This window comes from Abramis brama (assembly GCF_963993115.1).
Source record: "Abramis brama genome assembly, chromosome: 8".
Lineage (NCBI taxonomy): Eukaryota > Metazoa > Chordata > Actinopteri > Cypriniformes > Leuciscidae > Abramis > Abramis brama.
In genome coordinates, this window is record NC_139970.1 from 18,583,172 (window position 1) to 18,601,712 (window position 18,541).

General features: G+C 42.5%; 1 protein-coding gene across 1 annotated transcript; it reads left to right on the forward strand.

The window, feature by feature from the left end:
- Nucleotides 1-769: 769 nt before the first annotated feature.
- irs2b (insulin receptor substrate 2b) lies at nt 770-18,138 on the forward strand. The gene is made up of 2 exons (XM_084123083.1): nt 770-6,435; nt 15,946-18,138. Exons 1-2 carry the CDS (start codon nt 3,273-3,275, stop codon nt 15,948-15,950), a joined length of 3,168 nt encoding a protein of 1,055 aa, XP_083979209.1. The 5' UTR covers nt 770-3,272; the 3' UTR covers nt 15,951-18,138.
- Nucleotides 18,139-18,541: the final 403 nt, after the last annotated feature.

Genomic DNA, 18,541 nt, shown 5'->3' on the forward strand with positions numbered 1-18,541 from the left:
CATCGTAATGAAAGTTTACTCTCAGTACACTTAAGTGGCCTTTTATTTCAATAAATGATATTATCTGCAAGTCCATATATACACTACATATGTAAATAGGTATAGTAAACACTACAACTGCACATTCAATACAACTAAGCACACTTCTTTTTCACAAGGGTTGTGTCTGTATTTTGACACAAATACACAATGACAAAAACCTTTGGTTCAGATGGCTGGAGATGGATTCAACCCGTAATTTGACTGTATTGAGCTGCTGGTTTGTTTATCTACAGCGCTATATGAACGCAGCAGCATGCATTGCACAAATAAAATGGAATTATTGTATACTCAATTACTTCCAACAGTTCTCACTTGACATACATATACCTCCTTCACTCAAGCTTATAATTTGCGTATTGTGAGTTAGTATGGGCCAGTAATTCTCAGCCGATTACTAAGCCGTTGCATTGAGTTATTGACAGGCAGAGGACAGAAGCAGTAAGTAAGGTATTTTGATTTAATTTCCAGTCATTCTGGTAAAATCCTTGAATTGTTGCCCTGACTGACACATTCACAGCTCTGTATAATTGACCTTGCCACTAAATAAGAAGGCGAGCTGAGCGCTGAGACAGCAAAAACTGTTTTCTCTGATCATGCGAGGAAGGGAAAGGAATCCCTGTGGGACTTTTTCAAGGTCATGCACATGAGACCATTTATACGATGATGGTTTATGGGTTAAATTTGCTGAGACAAAAACACTGTGTGTTTAAGGTCTCCTTTAATGATCTGCAGAAGACAAGACAAGCTCGTTTTATATATTACATAGATTTTAGATTTTCATTTAGATTATACATATTAAGAGAGAATATAGTACCGGTCAGAAGTTTGGAAACATTACTATTTTTAATGTTTTTGAAAGAAGTCTCTTATGCTCATCAAGCCTGCAATTATTTGATAAAAAATACACAAAAAACAGTCATATTGTGAAATATTATTACAATTTAATATACTTTAAAATATAATGTATTTATGTGATGCAAAGCTGAATTTGCAGCATCATTGCTTCAGACTTCAGTGTCACATGATCCTTTAGAAATTATTCTAATATGCTGACTTATTATCAATGTTGGACACAGTTGTGCTGATTAATATTTGTTTTATAACCTGTGATACTTTTACACATTTATTTAAAATTTAAATCTTTTGTAACAATATACATACCGTTCAAAAGTTTGGGGTCAGTAATTTTTTCTTTCCTTTTTATTTAAAAGAAATTAATAATTTTATTCATCAAGGATGTGCTAAATTGATCAAAAATGTGATAGAAGTGATAGTTTTGAATAAATGCTGTTATTTTTAACTTTTTATTCGTCAATGAATCATGAAAAAAAGCAGAGACTTCTTCCAAAAACATTAAAAAACAGTAATGTTTCCAAACGTTTGACCTGTAGGCTAGCTATAGCCTATATCCACCCATTTTCAATTTTCAGCATGAAACAGTGCATTGCAGCCTACATTATAACAATTCATGACAGAGAAATCCCAGCATAAAAGGGAGGAAAAGAAAAGAAAATGAGAAATAGAGTTTTTGTAGCCTGTCATTGCCTTTTTTTTTTTTCTTTTTTTTTTTTAGTCAGAAGAGACATATTTTCCCGCGAGGTGTGTGCTCTTATTGGGAAACGCACAGCTAGACAGTATTTCAGTTCATCTGAGAGGAGCATCTATCTACGTACATAACCAGTCACTGACGTATTCAATCCTCAGCAGACCCTGCATCGCAACGTCATCACTGATAGCCTAACCCACCAAAAACTAGAGCAGAGCTGATGCAGTGCTACACATACTGACACAGTTTCGCTGACATTTTACTGTTCTGGGTTGAAACGCTTCATTTAATCATGTTATAAATACAGCATGGAGTGAGAAACACGACGCGTAAACGCTCGCATTTTAAGCTAACTTTGTCGGGCGCAAGCAGTGTAGTTTCATTATATCTGCAGTGCTCTCTGCTCCCGTGTAGTGTAAGGGGTGCTGTAGTACATTACACTGTGAAGGAGGAGTGCGAGGTAAAGGCAATGACCGGAAATAATCTTCTAGTGGAAGGCAAACACAAGACAAAAACACAGACGCACATACCCGTGAACGCTAGAGGCAGTCGCGTAATACAAGACGCATTCAAACTATAAAGCACTGGTTGCGTTACATAACGAGGATGCTCCGCAAACTTTCAGTTTTTTATAGTCCCACAGTTAAATGATTCGCCTCGAACCGAATGCGTCAACATAACGAGGTCAAGTCATGGTGTAAAACGAAGTAGTAGCCTGGGCTATATGAGGATGGTCACGCGCATTGCTTATTAATTTTATGATGCGTCAGAGGAGAGATTCGAGATGATGCTTACTGACGTGATCTGGCTCGATCCCTTAATAATAAAATGCCAAAGATAATACTGATAGTAACATAATTGAGATAAGGAATGTTATGTTAGGTGCAAATGGGTTTAAAACTTTTAGGCATAGCCTTGCTCATTACAAAAACACAACATTCTCACATAGGCTAATATTAGCAATAGGAAATTACACTATTACACGGTGAACTTCACAATAGGCTACAACGCATTCGACAGCAAAGGTTTGACTTTGCAAAATCATAAGCGAAATGAACTCACTCTCAATAACGAACAAACTGCCGAAAAACTTGCGCCCCGTAGTCAGTAGCCTACTTGTTTTAACCACCCCAGTTGTTCCCCACAAGGAACCAAGAATATTAAAATCAAAGACTATTCACGGTCATTTTATTCCGTATTATTTTAATCAAATATAACACTCATAGCGGCTCTCCGACCAGCGCGCTCAGTGGGTTGCGATCCTCTGACAATTCTCAGACACCTTTGGATGTTCTAGTGGGGGGCGGAGCGGCGAAAAAGAGTAGACGTGATTGGTGCACTCAGCTGTCAATCAGATACTTCCACCAATGAACCCAATGAGCTGTTAAAAGAGGCGGATTCACAGGTACGCCGCCCCCCGAAGGTTGCACCGCCTATTATGTGTGTGCGCGTATTTTTTCTTTCTTTCTATTTTTTTTTTTTTTGTAACCAAAGCTGGATGTGTAGGACGTCACATGTTGTTTTTCCTCTTCACTCCAGTCACTTAGCGATATGTGTTATTTACTGTTAAACCGCTCCTCGCAGCGAACGCGCACTCCGCGCCGGGTACAGAAGAGAGTCTGACAGGATTATATCTGACTGACAGCACAAGTTAAGGAAAAGTGAGAGTTTTTCTTCAGAGCATATGAGAATGGCGAGTCCGCCGCCGACAGAAGGACAGCTGATTTCAAATATGACAGTGAAGAACAACAACCACGTTAAGAAATGCGGCTATCTGAAGAAACAGAAGCATGGACACAAGCGCTTTTTCGTGCTGAGGGAGCCGAGCGAGGGCTCTCGCGCCCGACTGGAGTATTACGAGAGCGAGAAGAAATGGAAAAACAAGTCGGCTGCTAAACGGGTTATACATTTGGACTCGTGCTTGAACATCAACAAGAGAGCCGATGCCAAACACAAACACCTGATCGCCCTTTACACCAAGGACGAGTATTTTGCCGTGGCTGCCGAAAACGAGCAGGAACAGGAGGACTGGTACACTGTCTTAACGGATTTAATGAACGAGGGGAAAGTGAGCGACGGCTCCGCTTCTAATTCAGCGTCATCCCTCGTCGGCTTTGATGAGGCGAGCTACGGCGTGATAACGCCCGTCACCGCTACTTACAAGGAGGTTTGGCAGGTCAATTTGAAATCTAAAGGACTCGGACAGAGCAGAAACTTAACGGGCGTTTACAGGCTGTGTTTATCCAGCCGGACCATCAGCTTCGTGAAACTCAACACGGAGGTGGCGTCGGTGATTTTACAGCTGATGAACATCCGCCGATGCGGACACTCGGACAGCTTTTTCTTCATCGAGGTGGGCCGGTCCGCGTCGATCGGACCCGGCGAGTTGTGGATGCAGGCGGACGATTCGGTGGTGGCGCAAAACATTCACGAGACTATTTTGGAGGCGATGAAAGCAATGAAAGAGATGTCAGAGTTCCGCCCGCGCAGCAAAAGCCAGTCCTCGGGTACCAACCCCATATCTGTGCCCACCAGGCGGCACTTTAACAACCTCCCACCGAGTCAGACTGGGCTGACACGGCGCTCGCGCACCGACAGCATGGCAGCGACGTCTCCCGTGACAAAACTGACGTCCTGTAGGATCCGCACGGCAAGCGAGGGTGATGGTACCATAGGCAGCCCCATCAGCCCAGGCGTGAACAGGACGCATTTGAGCCGCTCTAACACAGTGACAGCTCGCCCATGCAGGACATTTGAGTCATCAACCCTGCAGCATAGTAAATCCATGTGCATGCCTGTGTCCCACTCGCCTCCCTCAGCTGCCAGCCCTGTCAGCCTGTCAGGCCCTCGCCCCTCCAGCTGCACCGCCTCCATTTCAGGCTCCCCCAGCGACGCTGGCTTCATCTCTTGCGATGAGTGCGGCTCCAGCCCGGGTGATGTCCGGCACCTTTTAGCAGCAAACCGAAGCAACACACCCGAGTCGCTCGCTGGCACGCCCCCCTCACAGGAGGGCAGCAACCTGTATGGATATATGATCATGGAAAGGCCGAACAGTTGTGGACGGCGAAGCGTCCGGGCGGCAGGCGAGGAGAGCATAGGAGATCTGGAGAAAGCCTACAGGAAGAGGACACACTCTCTCACCATGCCTTACCAGAAGAGGGTGCCATCACAAGTGTCCTCTGCTTCGCTGGACGAGTACACGCTCATGAGAGCCACGCACACAACGGGAGGCCATTCGGGGCGCAGCTCTCACACCGCATCCCCAAAGCTCACATACCCTGAAGATTATGGGGACATTGAAATCGGATCGTTACTGAAAAGTTCCAGCGGTAATCTGGGCGACTGTGGCTACATGCCGATGACACCAGGTGTGTCTCCGCAAGGGGGGAAGACTGACAACTACATGCCCATGAGCCCAATGTGCGTTTCGGCTCCAAAGCAGATAATCAACCCCAGGACGCACCCCCTCACTATTGCGAATGGTTACAGAACCAATTCCCCTAGCAGTTGTTCTCTGGATGACAGCGGCTACATGAGGATGCTGTGCGGCTCTAAATTCTCCATCGACAGCTCAGATGGGAAACTGTCTAATGGTGAGTACCTCAACATGTCCCCTGTAGATTCAGTCACACCACCAGACTACTACCTGAGCCCCGAGTCTCCATGTCTCAGACAGCTTCACTTGTTTAACTCTTTGACCCGCTGTCATAAGCCCCAGCAGACGCTAAAGGATGCTGACAATGATCAGTATGTTGTCATGAATCCTCAGAGTCACAGGATAATAGAGGAATCAGTAAAAACAGCATCCCCCCCTGCCCCATCTCCTCTAAGACAGAGCCGCACGGATAGCTTCATACTCCTGCACAGGATAAGCCGTCCCACCCGCCTCTCCCTTGACATGCTCCGGACATTACCCAGTATGAACGAGCATCCCCTCCCCTCTGAGCCAAAAAGCCCTGGCGAGTACATAAACATAGACTTTGGACATGTTGCTGAAAGTTGCACTCCGCCCTCCATTACTTCCTCCGAGAGCTCAGCCTCATCCCTCGGATCATCTGCAGATCAGAGGACATCCCCCCTCCCTGATTACATGAACATAGACGTGAGTTCTCAGTCACCCAAATCTGGAAATGCCGCTTCGTCTAATGGTTTGGAGCCTTTGCCGGATCTCACGTCCTGCCCCACCCACCCTAAAGAAGAGGAGAAAGATGAAAGGTACCACCTCACGGCACAGGTGGCACCAGTGGGCCCAGTTGATAAAGCTAAAGACGATTACACAGAGATGACGTTCGGCGTGCCCGTTTCCCCTCCTGTCTCGCAGCCCTCAGAAGGTGGGCAGAACATCAGCCCATCCTCCTGCATGCAGAGGCTGACTGTGGATGAGACTGTGGGAGTGCCTGGCGTTGAAGCATTCCTGCTGCATGGTGCCACTTTGGCCTTGGTGGATCCCGACCGGGGTGCCAAAGTGATCCGTGCCGACCCCCAGGGACGCAGGCGACACAGTTCAGAGACATTCTCCTCAACCACCACTGTAACACCAGTTTTTCCCTCCTTCGCACACGACGCCAGGCGGCACGGTTCAGCCTCTGTGGAGAACGTGTCTGTTTCTGTGAGGAACAGCGAAGGATCGGATGAAGAGTACAACAGTCCCATGTGCAGGGAGACATCGGCCGGCTTTCAGAATGGACTTAACTACATTGCCTTAAACTTGATGGATGGAGGACTTGCCAGCTGTGATTCGCTTGTCCGGTTCAAACCTGCCAGCTGCTGTAAAGAGGGCATCAATGGAATACATGCCAGTCCGTATGCCAGCCTTGGGTTCAAGGAGACGGCAACAACAGTAACAGGTAAGCTGAATTAAAAGACATAACTGGTGATGTTCAAACTCACAACCTTCATTAGTTAATGTTTACACTCATTCACTTAATTTCTTTCAAATGCTGTGCTCTGAAATGTTAGAATTATTTAGCTGTGTTAACTCACTACAATATGACATGCTGCATTATTTTTGCAACAATAACAACTGCATATTACTTGTGTACCAGATTAGCATGCCACGTGACAAATTTCCCTCTTATGTGAGAGAGCTAATTGAGCACCTTGAGTGTCAGAATGATGGAAATGCCTCTTTAAAAGCTGTGGCGCAGTTTTTATTCTCAGTGACTGAACGCTTCACCCGTGCCTGCAGGGGTGTTTGGGATGAAAACAGCTCAGTTGAAGGTTTTTATTCATTCTTACTGGAGCTCCCTATTTATATTATTTTGTCAGTAGTGTAAGGATGACTGTGGGATGCGGTCAGTTTGAGAGCATGTAAATGTGAAAAAGAGAGATAATGTCAATAATTTAGCAAAAGAAGAAACATTCCCAATATTTGCATCATATCTGAATCAGAATTAGTCATTATGTTGTACTGGAGTGAACAGTAGCCCAGATAAAAACAAGTGAGTCAGTTGTTTATCAGTTTTCAGGTGAAGGGTTTCAGGGCTGGAATGCAGAATGTGTGCAAAGGTCATCCAGAGAGGTTAACGCCGGCTTGTTTTTCCAACCTGCCAGGTTTCTTTTAAGGAACGACCCACCTTTTGTTTTTCGGCATGACTTGAAAAACAAAGTTGTTTGTGTAGCACAGAGATAAACGTATGAGCTGACAGACACAGATATGGACTCACGTGGAAGTCACACACTGAAATGAATAGTAAGATAGGAGGTGTTGTTGTTAAGCGTAACTTTGTTTGAGTGGGGTAGTATGAGGGGTAGGGATGGGAATTGATAAGAATTTAACGATTCCGATTCCATTATCGATATTGCTTATCGATCCGATTCCTTATCGATTCTCTTATCGATTCTTATTGGGTGAGGGAATAAGTACAAATTTGTTTGTATTAACTCGCTTTAATATAATTATGATCAGAAGACACAGCACAGAGTATACACAAATTATGTGTAGCAACCTCAGAACAAACCTAAAAGTAGGCGAGCTACTTCTCAAAGTAAAGTCCAGGGACCTATAGCCTAGGGCAGTGTTTCTCAACCTGTGTGCCTTGAAAGATTATCAAGAAGAGTGCCTTAGGATTAGGAAATTGACAATTTTCACATTCATTGGTCCGGACAAAAAAAAAAAAAAAACTGCCATTTATGTGCCATAAAAACTAAAAACACAGACTGAAAACAGTTTAGGAAGAGCTTGTGTCTTTTGGAATATTAACAGTGCTCATTTGGATTAGGCTATTGAGTTACTAAAACAATCTTTGTCAAATAATACACGGGTTTTCTTCACATTTTGAACGTTTTTGTTTCCATTTGTTTAATTTCAAGATCTGATGTGACTTATCCATTGTTGTTTTTACAGCTACAAAGCTGGGAGCACTAAATGATATTCAGTCACATTATACACGCTTTTAACATTAAATAAAGCACAAAAATAGTACCTGATATTATCATTGCCACACTTTGAGATTGTTGTTCCAGCGCGACGTCGCAGTAAAATAGTATCCGTTTCAAATAGAATCGTCGCGTGTCGCGGCTGGTTAAACTTTGATTAACATGGAAAATGATACTTTTTATCGCGTGTCGAGCCGTCGCGTCACATGTAGTTAGGACGCGGTCAGAGCGCTTCTGCCTCGATGCCATGTTTGCTCATAGTGTTTGCTACGTTCTGAACCAAAACAACGCAGCACGTGTGTGACGTCGTGTCACATTTGAACGAGCGGAACCGATAAGCGGAATCGTTAAGCAGGCATGCTAACGGTTCCAAGGAATCGATTTACTGGGCACCGGTTCTGAAGAAGAACCGGTTCTCGGTTCCCATCCCTAATGAGGGGTGTAGAAGTGTTAAAAAAGGAGAATGCTACACTTTAGTGAGACCCTTGCACTGAAAAAAAAGTCAAGGTGAAGGACTGCACTTAAAGGACAGAGCGACTTGTCTGATGAATGACACTTCACAAAAGAGTCTAGAAGCAGAAGCCTCTTAAAACAACACACATACACTCCATATAAGGCAAATAGACGGCATCCGGAGCTCAATTATGATCTCTAGGGTGTGTGAGTGTTTGTGCTGGCGGAGCAGGTGTTTCTGCAGTTCTCTGTTTACCTCCACAAGAAGACAGAGCAGAAAGACGTAGCCGCGGGCCACGGAAGCCCTAGAACAGTGGGAGGAGACCACAAAGAAAACTCGCAGAAACATCGGCACACACTCACTAGAGCTCAGCCATCCAAGCCCTGTGATTGGTCACAGACAGCATTCCACCAAAACAAAAGATGAGCCACAGAGACAGAACACAGAGCTCTTATTTGTGTCGAATGGCCCGATAGTCTTCCTGACAGGGAACTTGCGCCGGTACGGGACCCATTGAGCAGAGACGAGAGCACGGATAGGCTGCGCTCTGTTTACTACGCCAACGTCTGTAATGCCACATTTCACTCCATCCCTCCTCCCGTCACTTTTTACACACTGATTTGAATAGTACATTTGTGAATGGGAAGCAGACACATACTTTGGCAAACATAACTACATATTTACACAGTGTGCAGGATGTTTGACTGAGGTTTATGACGGAGCCTCATCATTTTGGGCCGATTGGTTTTTGTCACGCTCTGTCGTTTTAAATTCAGCATTTTTCACATCTGCATCCTTACTGAGTCATTGAACACCAAAATACTCCAGCAGTGCGTTGTAAACTAAATAGATCCCCTCTGACCTGGCCTTGATGGCTATAGAGTGGGGCATAAAGAGCTCTGTGGGCATTGAAGCTTTCGCCTACCTTTTATTTCCTTAGATTGGATTCTTTCCATTTCTTCCCTACATAATAGCACTAGAGGAGAGAGTAAACACCGTCTTATTAGAAATGTACCATTAGCACATCTCAGAGAGCTGTGTGTGTGTCTGCGAGGGGCTTCCAGAGAATCATCCCTCCTGAGAATAGTGTGTGTGAGGGGCCGGGCCAGCAGATGGTGGGGGCCAGGGTCGTGCACCTGCCATTCCAAGCAGTGCACAGTGGTTATCAGGCCCATCAGAGCCCTGACAATACACTAATGATTAGCGGCCATCTGCTGCCCCACACAACAGCCCAGAGAGAGATATAGGGAGATACAGTCAGATAACCAGCGAAAACAGTTGGCACAATCTTGAAATAAAAGTGAAATCTCTTTTTTTGTTGAAGACACACTGAGCCCCGCCCCTTCCTGCTTTGATAGACTTGATTTAATTGAAAGATACATCAGTGAAAGAAAGATTGTGTCTATCAATTTGCCTGCTTTTATTTCTAGAGAAAAGACTCAGATGGCCATCCCCCATCACAACACTCACCTATTCCTTTGAATCCTAGTCTATTATCATACTATCTTTCTCTCTTCCATCATAAAACATTTTGTTTAATATATCCTCTGATTATTTGTATATATATTTGAAGGACTATTTTCATTTCTTCCTTTCTGTCTATCAGCAATCATCAGTCTGACTCTGCCTTCCCAGCCCCTCTCTCTTCGTGTCCTCTTTCAACTCTTAGTCTGTTGTTGTTGTTGTCTCTGTAAGTATCTGCTATGGTTGCAGATTTTATAGTGTTAAACACATCCAAGATGTTCTATGAAATGCTCTCACTGCTTCCCACTTTTAGCAGCACAGATAAGGCGGATTACATGCTGCCACAGATTAGACATTGTTGAGCAGCTTTGTTTGGTGACCAAGTAAATGACACACACAGCTGAATTTCACCCAAGGGTTATATTTCAAAATCAATAGAATGAAATAATAAATTATACTTGGCTTTATAGAAAATTAAGTCTATTCTTTTTATTTTTTTTATTGTGACATTATTTTCATGACAAAAACCTTCTCCCCCAGAAATATTGTAATTAAAAAAAAAACAAACAAAAAAAACCTTCCTACCACAGTAATATTTGTACTGTGTCATTTTAGTGTAATATAGGAAGAAAAAAAACAAACATTTTTTTAGAGAAAAGTACGTTCAGTACTTTCTGTAAGGGAAAAGTACTTTCTGACCCTCTGTCCTTGACTCACACATTCTCACATTCTCAGGTCAAATCTCTCTCTCTCTCTCTCTCTCTCTCTCTCTCTCTCTCTCTCTCTCTCTCACACACACAGTACATTCATCACTTTCTGTCATTTGTGTGTATGTGTGTAAAGTATATTATATTTAAAACATATGTTAATGATATGTTAACATCCTATAAATGTAGCATTCCGTGTGTGTGTGTGTTTAGCATGTGGCAAAGAGTAGGATGTGGCTGGAAAATATCATTTGAAATCTGCATAGGATGCTCTTTAAGAGCACGTGCCGTGTGTGGGAATAATTGCATGGCATGTGGCCTGATTCTGAATGAATGCTCCTTTTCTTCCCCTGCTGAGCTAAGTCATCTGAGTGTGTGTGCGTGGAGCAGAATATGTAGTGATGCTTTACTCTCATCAATTGAATTTAAATGGCTCCTTGGGTATTTGGATTTGTTTAAAGGAGGATGACTGTGAGATATGCACACACCTTCTTATTAATGGACTGGAGTTTATTTCCATATGTCCACTGAGCTCTGTTGGCTTAGTTGGCTGTAGTGTTATGAGATTACAACGTGACATTTACACATGAAGATCATCACGCCACGCATACAGTGCAACCTTTTGCCCTGCCTCTCTTCCCATAGCTGAGGATGACAGTCTGAGTCTCCGTCACTTTTAGTGTGGCATTATTAGTAATAAATATTTTGTTTTTGGATTCATTAACATAATTCAGTATGAATCTTAAAAATGAATACATGGTTGTTTGTTAAGCTGTGGCTTAGCAGTTGGTTGAGCCATGGGAAAGAGAAAATTACATTTATTTGAGAGAGTGAATCCCTTCAATTTTAATTTTGTGTGCCCATGTACGTCATTCCTGCTCCCTCAAACTTTCACCGAATTGCTACAATTCGCTGACAGTGTGAAAATCCCTAAAGGGAGTGACATTGGAAGATCCTACTGAGTGAGGATGAACAGAAACATTGTTATTTCTACCCCACGGGTTCAAACTGATACTCCCCTTCTATGATATATGAGACTAGCGTAGATAAATAAATTAGTAACACTAGCACATGTTTACAGTACAGTCAGTCACTTTTTCTCTCTACTATAAATGTGTGTGTGTGTGTGTGTGTGTGTGAGAGAGAGAGAGAGAGAGAGAGAGAGAGAGAGAGAAGGAGAGGGAGAGAGAGAGAGAACAGTTGTGTGTTATACTTATATGTGTGTGAGAACACCAGACTGTTCTTGGCTCGGCTGCAGGGGGGCTAAATTTAACCTGTGTGAAATAAATAAATAATGAGTCGCAGGACAAATGTTTGTGTGTGGAGAGGGGATATTTTTTTACGGATGGGGGCAGCGGGTTCACAAGATTTTTTACTTGAACCAGCATGGTCCAGATTACAGCTGCTTTAAATACCTGTGCTGATTTCTCACACAGGCACAGAAAAAATGCTAAGGAAGCAATATGTTGCACTAAGCTTAGATCTGAAGACTTTTATAGGTTGAGTGATTACTCTGAGAGACAAAACAAGAGGGAGCCAGATGGGGGAGGGAATTCAGGGGTCATAGGGTCCGATACAAACTCACACTTCTGGTCTCCATCTGCTCTTACTGATATATGAATTTGAGCATATTTACAATTAGCTTTGATATTTATTGATTTATATTTACTCATCGAGATTGTAAGAAGCAGCGTTGCCTACATAATTATGTTTTTGGTAATATTTCAAATGATTAAATTATTGAAAATGTTGCCTTGTCATCTAATTTCTTGGCATAACATAAACATAATTTATTTTGAATGTGGCGCTGTAGACAGTAGTGAATGCAGGACGCAGTTAATAAAGTTAGTTCAGGTCAGCATTTGACAGATAAAACGTTTAAAGTTCCTCCCTCTGCTCATTCATCAGTCTCCGTCTCTGTTGAGTGCTTGTCCCATGACCTCACTGCTTTTTCTTTCCCCCTCATTCATTGGTGCTGCTTTTTTTCTGCCTTTCCGGATCGGAATGGGACATCCATGGAATTGCCAAGCTTCCTCTTGCTTAATTAGCTCTGTGAAATTCAAGCTGGCTTCTGACCTCCACACATACACATACACTACATGACTCCGGATCTGTGGCATCAGTGTGAATGTGAGAATCAGCGAGACGGGAAAAGAGATCTCTGTCTGTTTCGAGTCTATTTATACACATGACGAAATCAGACCACCCGAAATGGTACTCTGAAGGTGATGATACACAGGGCAACTTTTTGAGCAATGTTGCTGGGCAATGAACGGCAATCAGATGAGACACAAAGCCCACGACCAATCTAAATTATCCAGATTGAAATTTATTGCCCAATTTCAATGGGAAAGACAATCCCAACAATCGCTTGGCAAGATTGCCCAGTTGCCCTGTGTATCATCACCTTAAAAGTCTGTGTACGAGCAGCCAAGCTCAAGTTCACATCAAGGTTTCCATTGCGCTGTCATCGTGTAAGACTTTACGCTAATGTTTCTGTAGTCAATACAGCGTCTTTGTTTTAGAGGTGGTGTTTTTGAAGCACTTAGCAGTGTGGTGACCGTAAAGTAGATCAGGTCAGGTCATATAATGTCATTGTCCACTTAATGGTGACATTAAGCTGGACACACATGACTGGTTTCATTGGGCCAAACTAATTATTTGTTGTACTTTTTTAATTCACTAAAAAACGAATTGGCTCATAAGAGTCAGTTGTTTGTGAATCAGACATTTTTGCAGAGATCTTTTCAAAGTAAAATAATAATCTTGGGACTTTAAATTCACCATGAAATCAAAATATTGCAGTGTTTATTATAAATGATTTTAGTGTGTTTTTTTTATTTTTTATTTCAAGTTCCCTCGTAATATTTAATCAAAATAACTTCCCCTCCCGCTTGAAACGGCATCAGTTCTCTTCTCTGATGACGTGTTTACTGGCATGATGGCGGGTAAACCTGTCAATCATATGAGATCACAGCAATAGCAAACCACAACCATCCAACCAATTCCAGATGGAAAAAATCAAGTCCCGCCCTACATTTTTTTCTTGTTCGAGTAGTCGTTTCAATCGGTTATACGTCCCAATAGGGAAGAAAACACAACTTCTGTTGACTTTACTCTAAGAAAAGAACCCTTAAAAAAAACAAAATGTACATTAATGCTGTTGTTACTCTTGTAGATATGGGTTTGTCATTGGTGTTTGGTTGTGGGATTTTTTTTTTTTTACCATCAGGGTGAGTGAAACGTGTTTTCTGCTGTTTTTCCCACAGTTGGTCTAGTTAAAAGGACAACAGGAAAGCACCTACTCCCCTTTCTCTTTCTCTTTCTTCACTAGTTGGCCGTGAGCAAACAGATCTGTCAGCACTTAACTGCAAGAGTAATACTTCGTAATACCACACAGAGGGAGGTATCAAAGAGCAAGAAAAGATGAGGCACTTTACGAGCGTGAAAGCTTGACCTCTCGCTGGCCCCTCCTCCCTTACTTTACCCAGATCTCTGTGAGAGAATGCATCCCTACTGACGTTCATGGGAATTACTTCCATCCTTGTCAGAGTGGATGTTGTGATATCGGACTCACATGCGGAAGTGTTCGGAATGTGCGCGGGCAGTTCAGATAATGGGAGCGATTATGGTGTGCAATATAGCCGATGGCTGTGAATTAAGGGTTTGTTAAGTGTGTGTGAGAGCGAGTCTTGCTCTATGAAAACAGCTCTTGTTCTAGGCGGATGAAAAGCAGGAGGAGGAGATTGGAGGGGGGTGGGCGGCGCTAGCGCTAGCGCTAGCGCACAGACTGAGAGGACAGAACCACGAAAGGGTTTGTGTTAGCAGAGACTTCCGCCCAGTGTGAGGCCTACATGCAAATGAAACCTCACAAACAAGTACAGCGGGTGAGAGGTCAGGATAGCGATCTAGTCTCGTAAACAGAACCCAGACACCAGCGAGAGACAGAAGCAAATTGTAAAATGACACTGTAATATTTACACTTCAAACGTAAAGCTGATGTGTGTAATTTACTTTCTCTTTTATGAGAACGTACACACAGTTGCCGTGTTACACATCTGTGCTGATCTGATTATTGTTGCACACAATCAATTGTGTCATATCTTGCTATGTTTCATGTACAGTTAAACAGGAGGAACTCCATTGTTCTGCATTTAGCTGTTTATGAGCACCAGAAAGCACGTGGTTTTAAAGTTTGTGAGACCAAAGGCCCCAAAATATGATCTTGCCAGGAACCAGCTTCCTAAAATTGTGTGGTCTATAAAGACCCATTAATACAGTGAGAGAAAAATATTAAGCTTCATATTGTAAAGTAAACAAGGTGTTTCCATAATTAAATATGGTTTAAATTGACATTATACCAAAGCCATAGCAAATGGTTAACATATCTAGAGAATATTTACTTTAAGTATTTACATCATTTTATTATTTTTTTTTTCTGTCAGATTTAACAGTGATCAGTGCAAACCCTGGTAGCAACATAGTGTCGGCCCAGATCTGGCCCACATCTGGTACTTGTTGAATCCACAAGATCTGGGCCGATACTATGTTGCTGTCTGGGAACCCTCTTTTTGCGTTAAAAAAACACTGTCAGGATTTACTAAAGACACTTTTTTTTTTTTGCGGCTGACCTTATTGCATATGCATTTGTAAGAGTTTCCCTTTCAGATGCAAAATTTATGGGAGGAGAATATTTAAATAAATCATGCAATGTGATTTACTAAGATTTGTAGTATTCCATTTAATGGCATTTGCACCATTATTTAATGCCAAAAAAGCATGTCTTGCCCTTTTTAGCAAATTAGACTTCAGTATTTAAATAGCATGGATATTGTTGAACATCTAAGGCTGTGTTGTGTGTCAGTGTATGGCCGGCCCTTGTGCTCTTTCCGTCAGCTGCACAGAGCTAAATGTCAGCGAGTGTTTCCCATAGTCTGTCTCTGAGCACCTGCCACTTCTGTTGCTCGTAGCAAAAGAGCGCGCATTCCTTACTTGGTAAAGGAGAGCACAAGAACAGCAGCGAGAACGAGACAGAGGGAGTGTGTAACCTTTTATCCCCCGCTAGCCAGTTTCATTCCTCATGTATAAATCACATACGGATGGTAATGGAAAAACACACGCCTCTCAGTGAAAAGGGAAGATTTTTCCAGACAAAGCACAGAGGAATATGATAGTATTTCAGAAAAATGCCGTAACATTAGCGAATGCCCATAAAAGGCTGTTGTGTTGCGCGACGTCAGCGTGATCACGTTGATCTCGGGGAACAGTGTGTTTTATTGGTTTGTGTTGCTTTCTTTCTCTGTCTTTATAGACATCACATTAATGTGCTTCTTTTTCTCTCTTGTTTCTTGCAGACTAAACAGAGCCAGTCTTCTCATAAAGGCTCCGTCGTCCACGTCGAGAGCAAGGGACGAGAGAAGGAGAGGAGGCGCTCGTGTGGACAGATGGACCACGTTGCTGCTGAACCAGGCCTCCGCTGATCTTTGACCTCCCAAATGCATTCGAATGGCCGTCGTCACGGCAACACAGACACTTGACCCCAGCGCGAGGCACGGCGAAGACTCGCAGACACAGAGGCGGGACTTCCTGTCCATCTGTCACTCACTACAATCTCTTCAATTTTTGTGTCACGGACCTTTTTCCACTGGTTTTGTTACGAGCTCTGGACTTCGAGTGGCCAGTGTCCCTCAACCCCCTAAAACCTGTGAACCAAAACATCTGATCTGCACACGCACGCATACACCCGTCGCACTTATTTATTTCCCCCGCGTGTGGCGGCACGAGAGCGTGTGCGTGCACGGGTGGTTGCAACACTGCATTTCAGAAATTTACTCAACAATTCGAAATCAGACACACACACAAAAAAGCAGTCACTTGAAAACCCTACCTCAGAACGAGCCAGGTTATGACTTACAAAAATCTATATATTGAGAAATTAATTTATTTTTCCAAGTGATTGTTTTCGTAAAAACACCAATCCAAAGCCTTACTGACTGTTCTGTCAAACAGTGTTTCCTGGAGGACCTGCGTATACACTCACAAGAGTATCAAAGATTACTGTTTGCCATGATAACTGAATGTCTTGCAGTGCAGCGGAGGAAGTTCCTGCGCTGCAATCAAAGATCTATTAATGTTATTTTGCATTCTACACAGATATTTAAAGGATTTTAATGAAATAATATTTATCTGAGCTGGTAAAGGACCGGGCCTTCCGCCCGCAATCCCGCATATATGCAAAACAGGCTTCCATAACGGAGGAGTTATTAGTTTTGGAACGAAGCCACACGCGATTAACACACGCTAGATGAATGATGTCGTGCGCCTCAGGTCAGAGAGAGGAGCATCTCTCTCGCCAAGCCTAGGCATGCTAGCACACCGTCTTTAAACCTTAACAGCCCAGAAGCCTCTGCGGACTTGCCCCCTCTCACTGCTCTGAACACACAGGCTTCCCTTTGCCTTACATACACACCCGTCGCCGTTCCAGAGAGTGATAGATTTAGGGACGTCTCAGAAGGCCTGACACCATTAATGCTGCTCCCTACTGTCAGACAGGGATAGACTCGTCAGAACCAATGCTTTGTCTTGCACTTACAAACTCCTTAGATTGTAACACAAGACACTTTTGAATGTAGAGTATTCCGGAGATCTCCACAGGAGACGAAACGCACGGCCTAAACATCCACCAACAGACTGATATCGAGGCAGAGTTGTTCAGATCGACTTGTACAACACACACACACAACTTGACTTAAGTATATGAAAAAGTTTGCCTAGAAAGCTGTACATAATGTATAAAGAGATTGCAACTGACATTTTTAAGTTAAAGATTATAACTTATTTCTTTTTGTATGTATATATATATATACGGTATGTGTTTGAATGAATTTCCCCCCAAACAACTAAAGCACTAATGAAGGTACATGCCAAAGGCTGAAGTTTGGGCCTGGCGTTTTTCTTTTCTAATTCTTCAGTACGTTTGTAAAAGTATGTACACTGTACGATAGATGCCACTTCAAGGATATTTGATAATGCTATAATATAAAAAAAAAAAAAAAAAAAAAAGAATTCTTTGAATAATGCTTGATATTACAAAAATAGGTACAAATCCACAAATGGCATATGCAATATTTACATTTTTTTAAAGATTAGTTTACAGAAAGGAACCAAATGTATAAATACTGTGTTAATATATTTAAAACCGTAAGCAAGTTTTTTGCTGTACAAATTTTTCTGCCAACTTTAAATGGAAAAGTGTTTTTTTTTTCTTCTTCTTCTACTTCATCTTTGCTATTGAATCCTAACAGTAATTTCAACAGCGTTCTTTTGCGAATGCTGTTTCACAGTATGGAAATCTTGAATATTTCAATGCCTGAGCGAGTTGTTTTTTTGTTTTGTTTTTCTGTGTCTTCCATTGTATATACTTCATATTCTTTGCATTGTGATGCTACTTAGAAATGATAATTTAAACTTAGTGTAATTAGCATTGCTTTAGAAACTGTATTGATTCTGAATAGCCACATGCAATAAAAAGTAACATTATTTAAGAAGCTCAGTCTCTCTGCTCACGTCTCTTTCATAACTTACAAATGACACTATACTTGTGTGACTTCCTGAGCTCAGCCAGACAGCAGATGTCTTCATTCATCATCTGAGTACCTTCACGTCACACGCTAACACTCTCAACACATTCAGCTTAAGCGATGTAACTTTCAAGGAGTCTGTGAGCTTAATTGAAACGCAGACTAAACAAATAGCCTGAGTTCATGAAGACACTCATAATAGCTTCAGTCTGATCCACTGCCTGACCCAGAATACATAAAGGGATTATGAATTTTCACGCCCAAAGCCATATGATGAAGGATTATTAATTCTCAGGCCCCTGCTAATTAAAATGGTAATTAAGTCTAGGGGTAAGATGGAATTGCACAGTCTGGTCAGTGCCAACAGGGT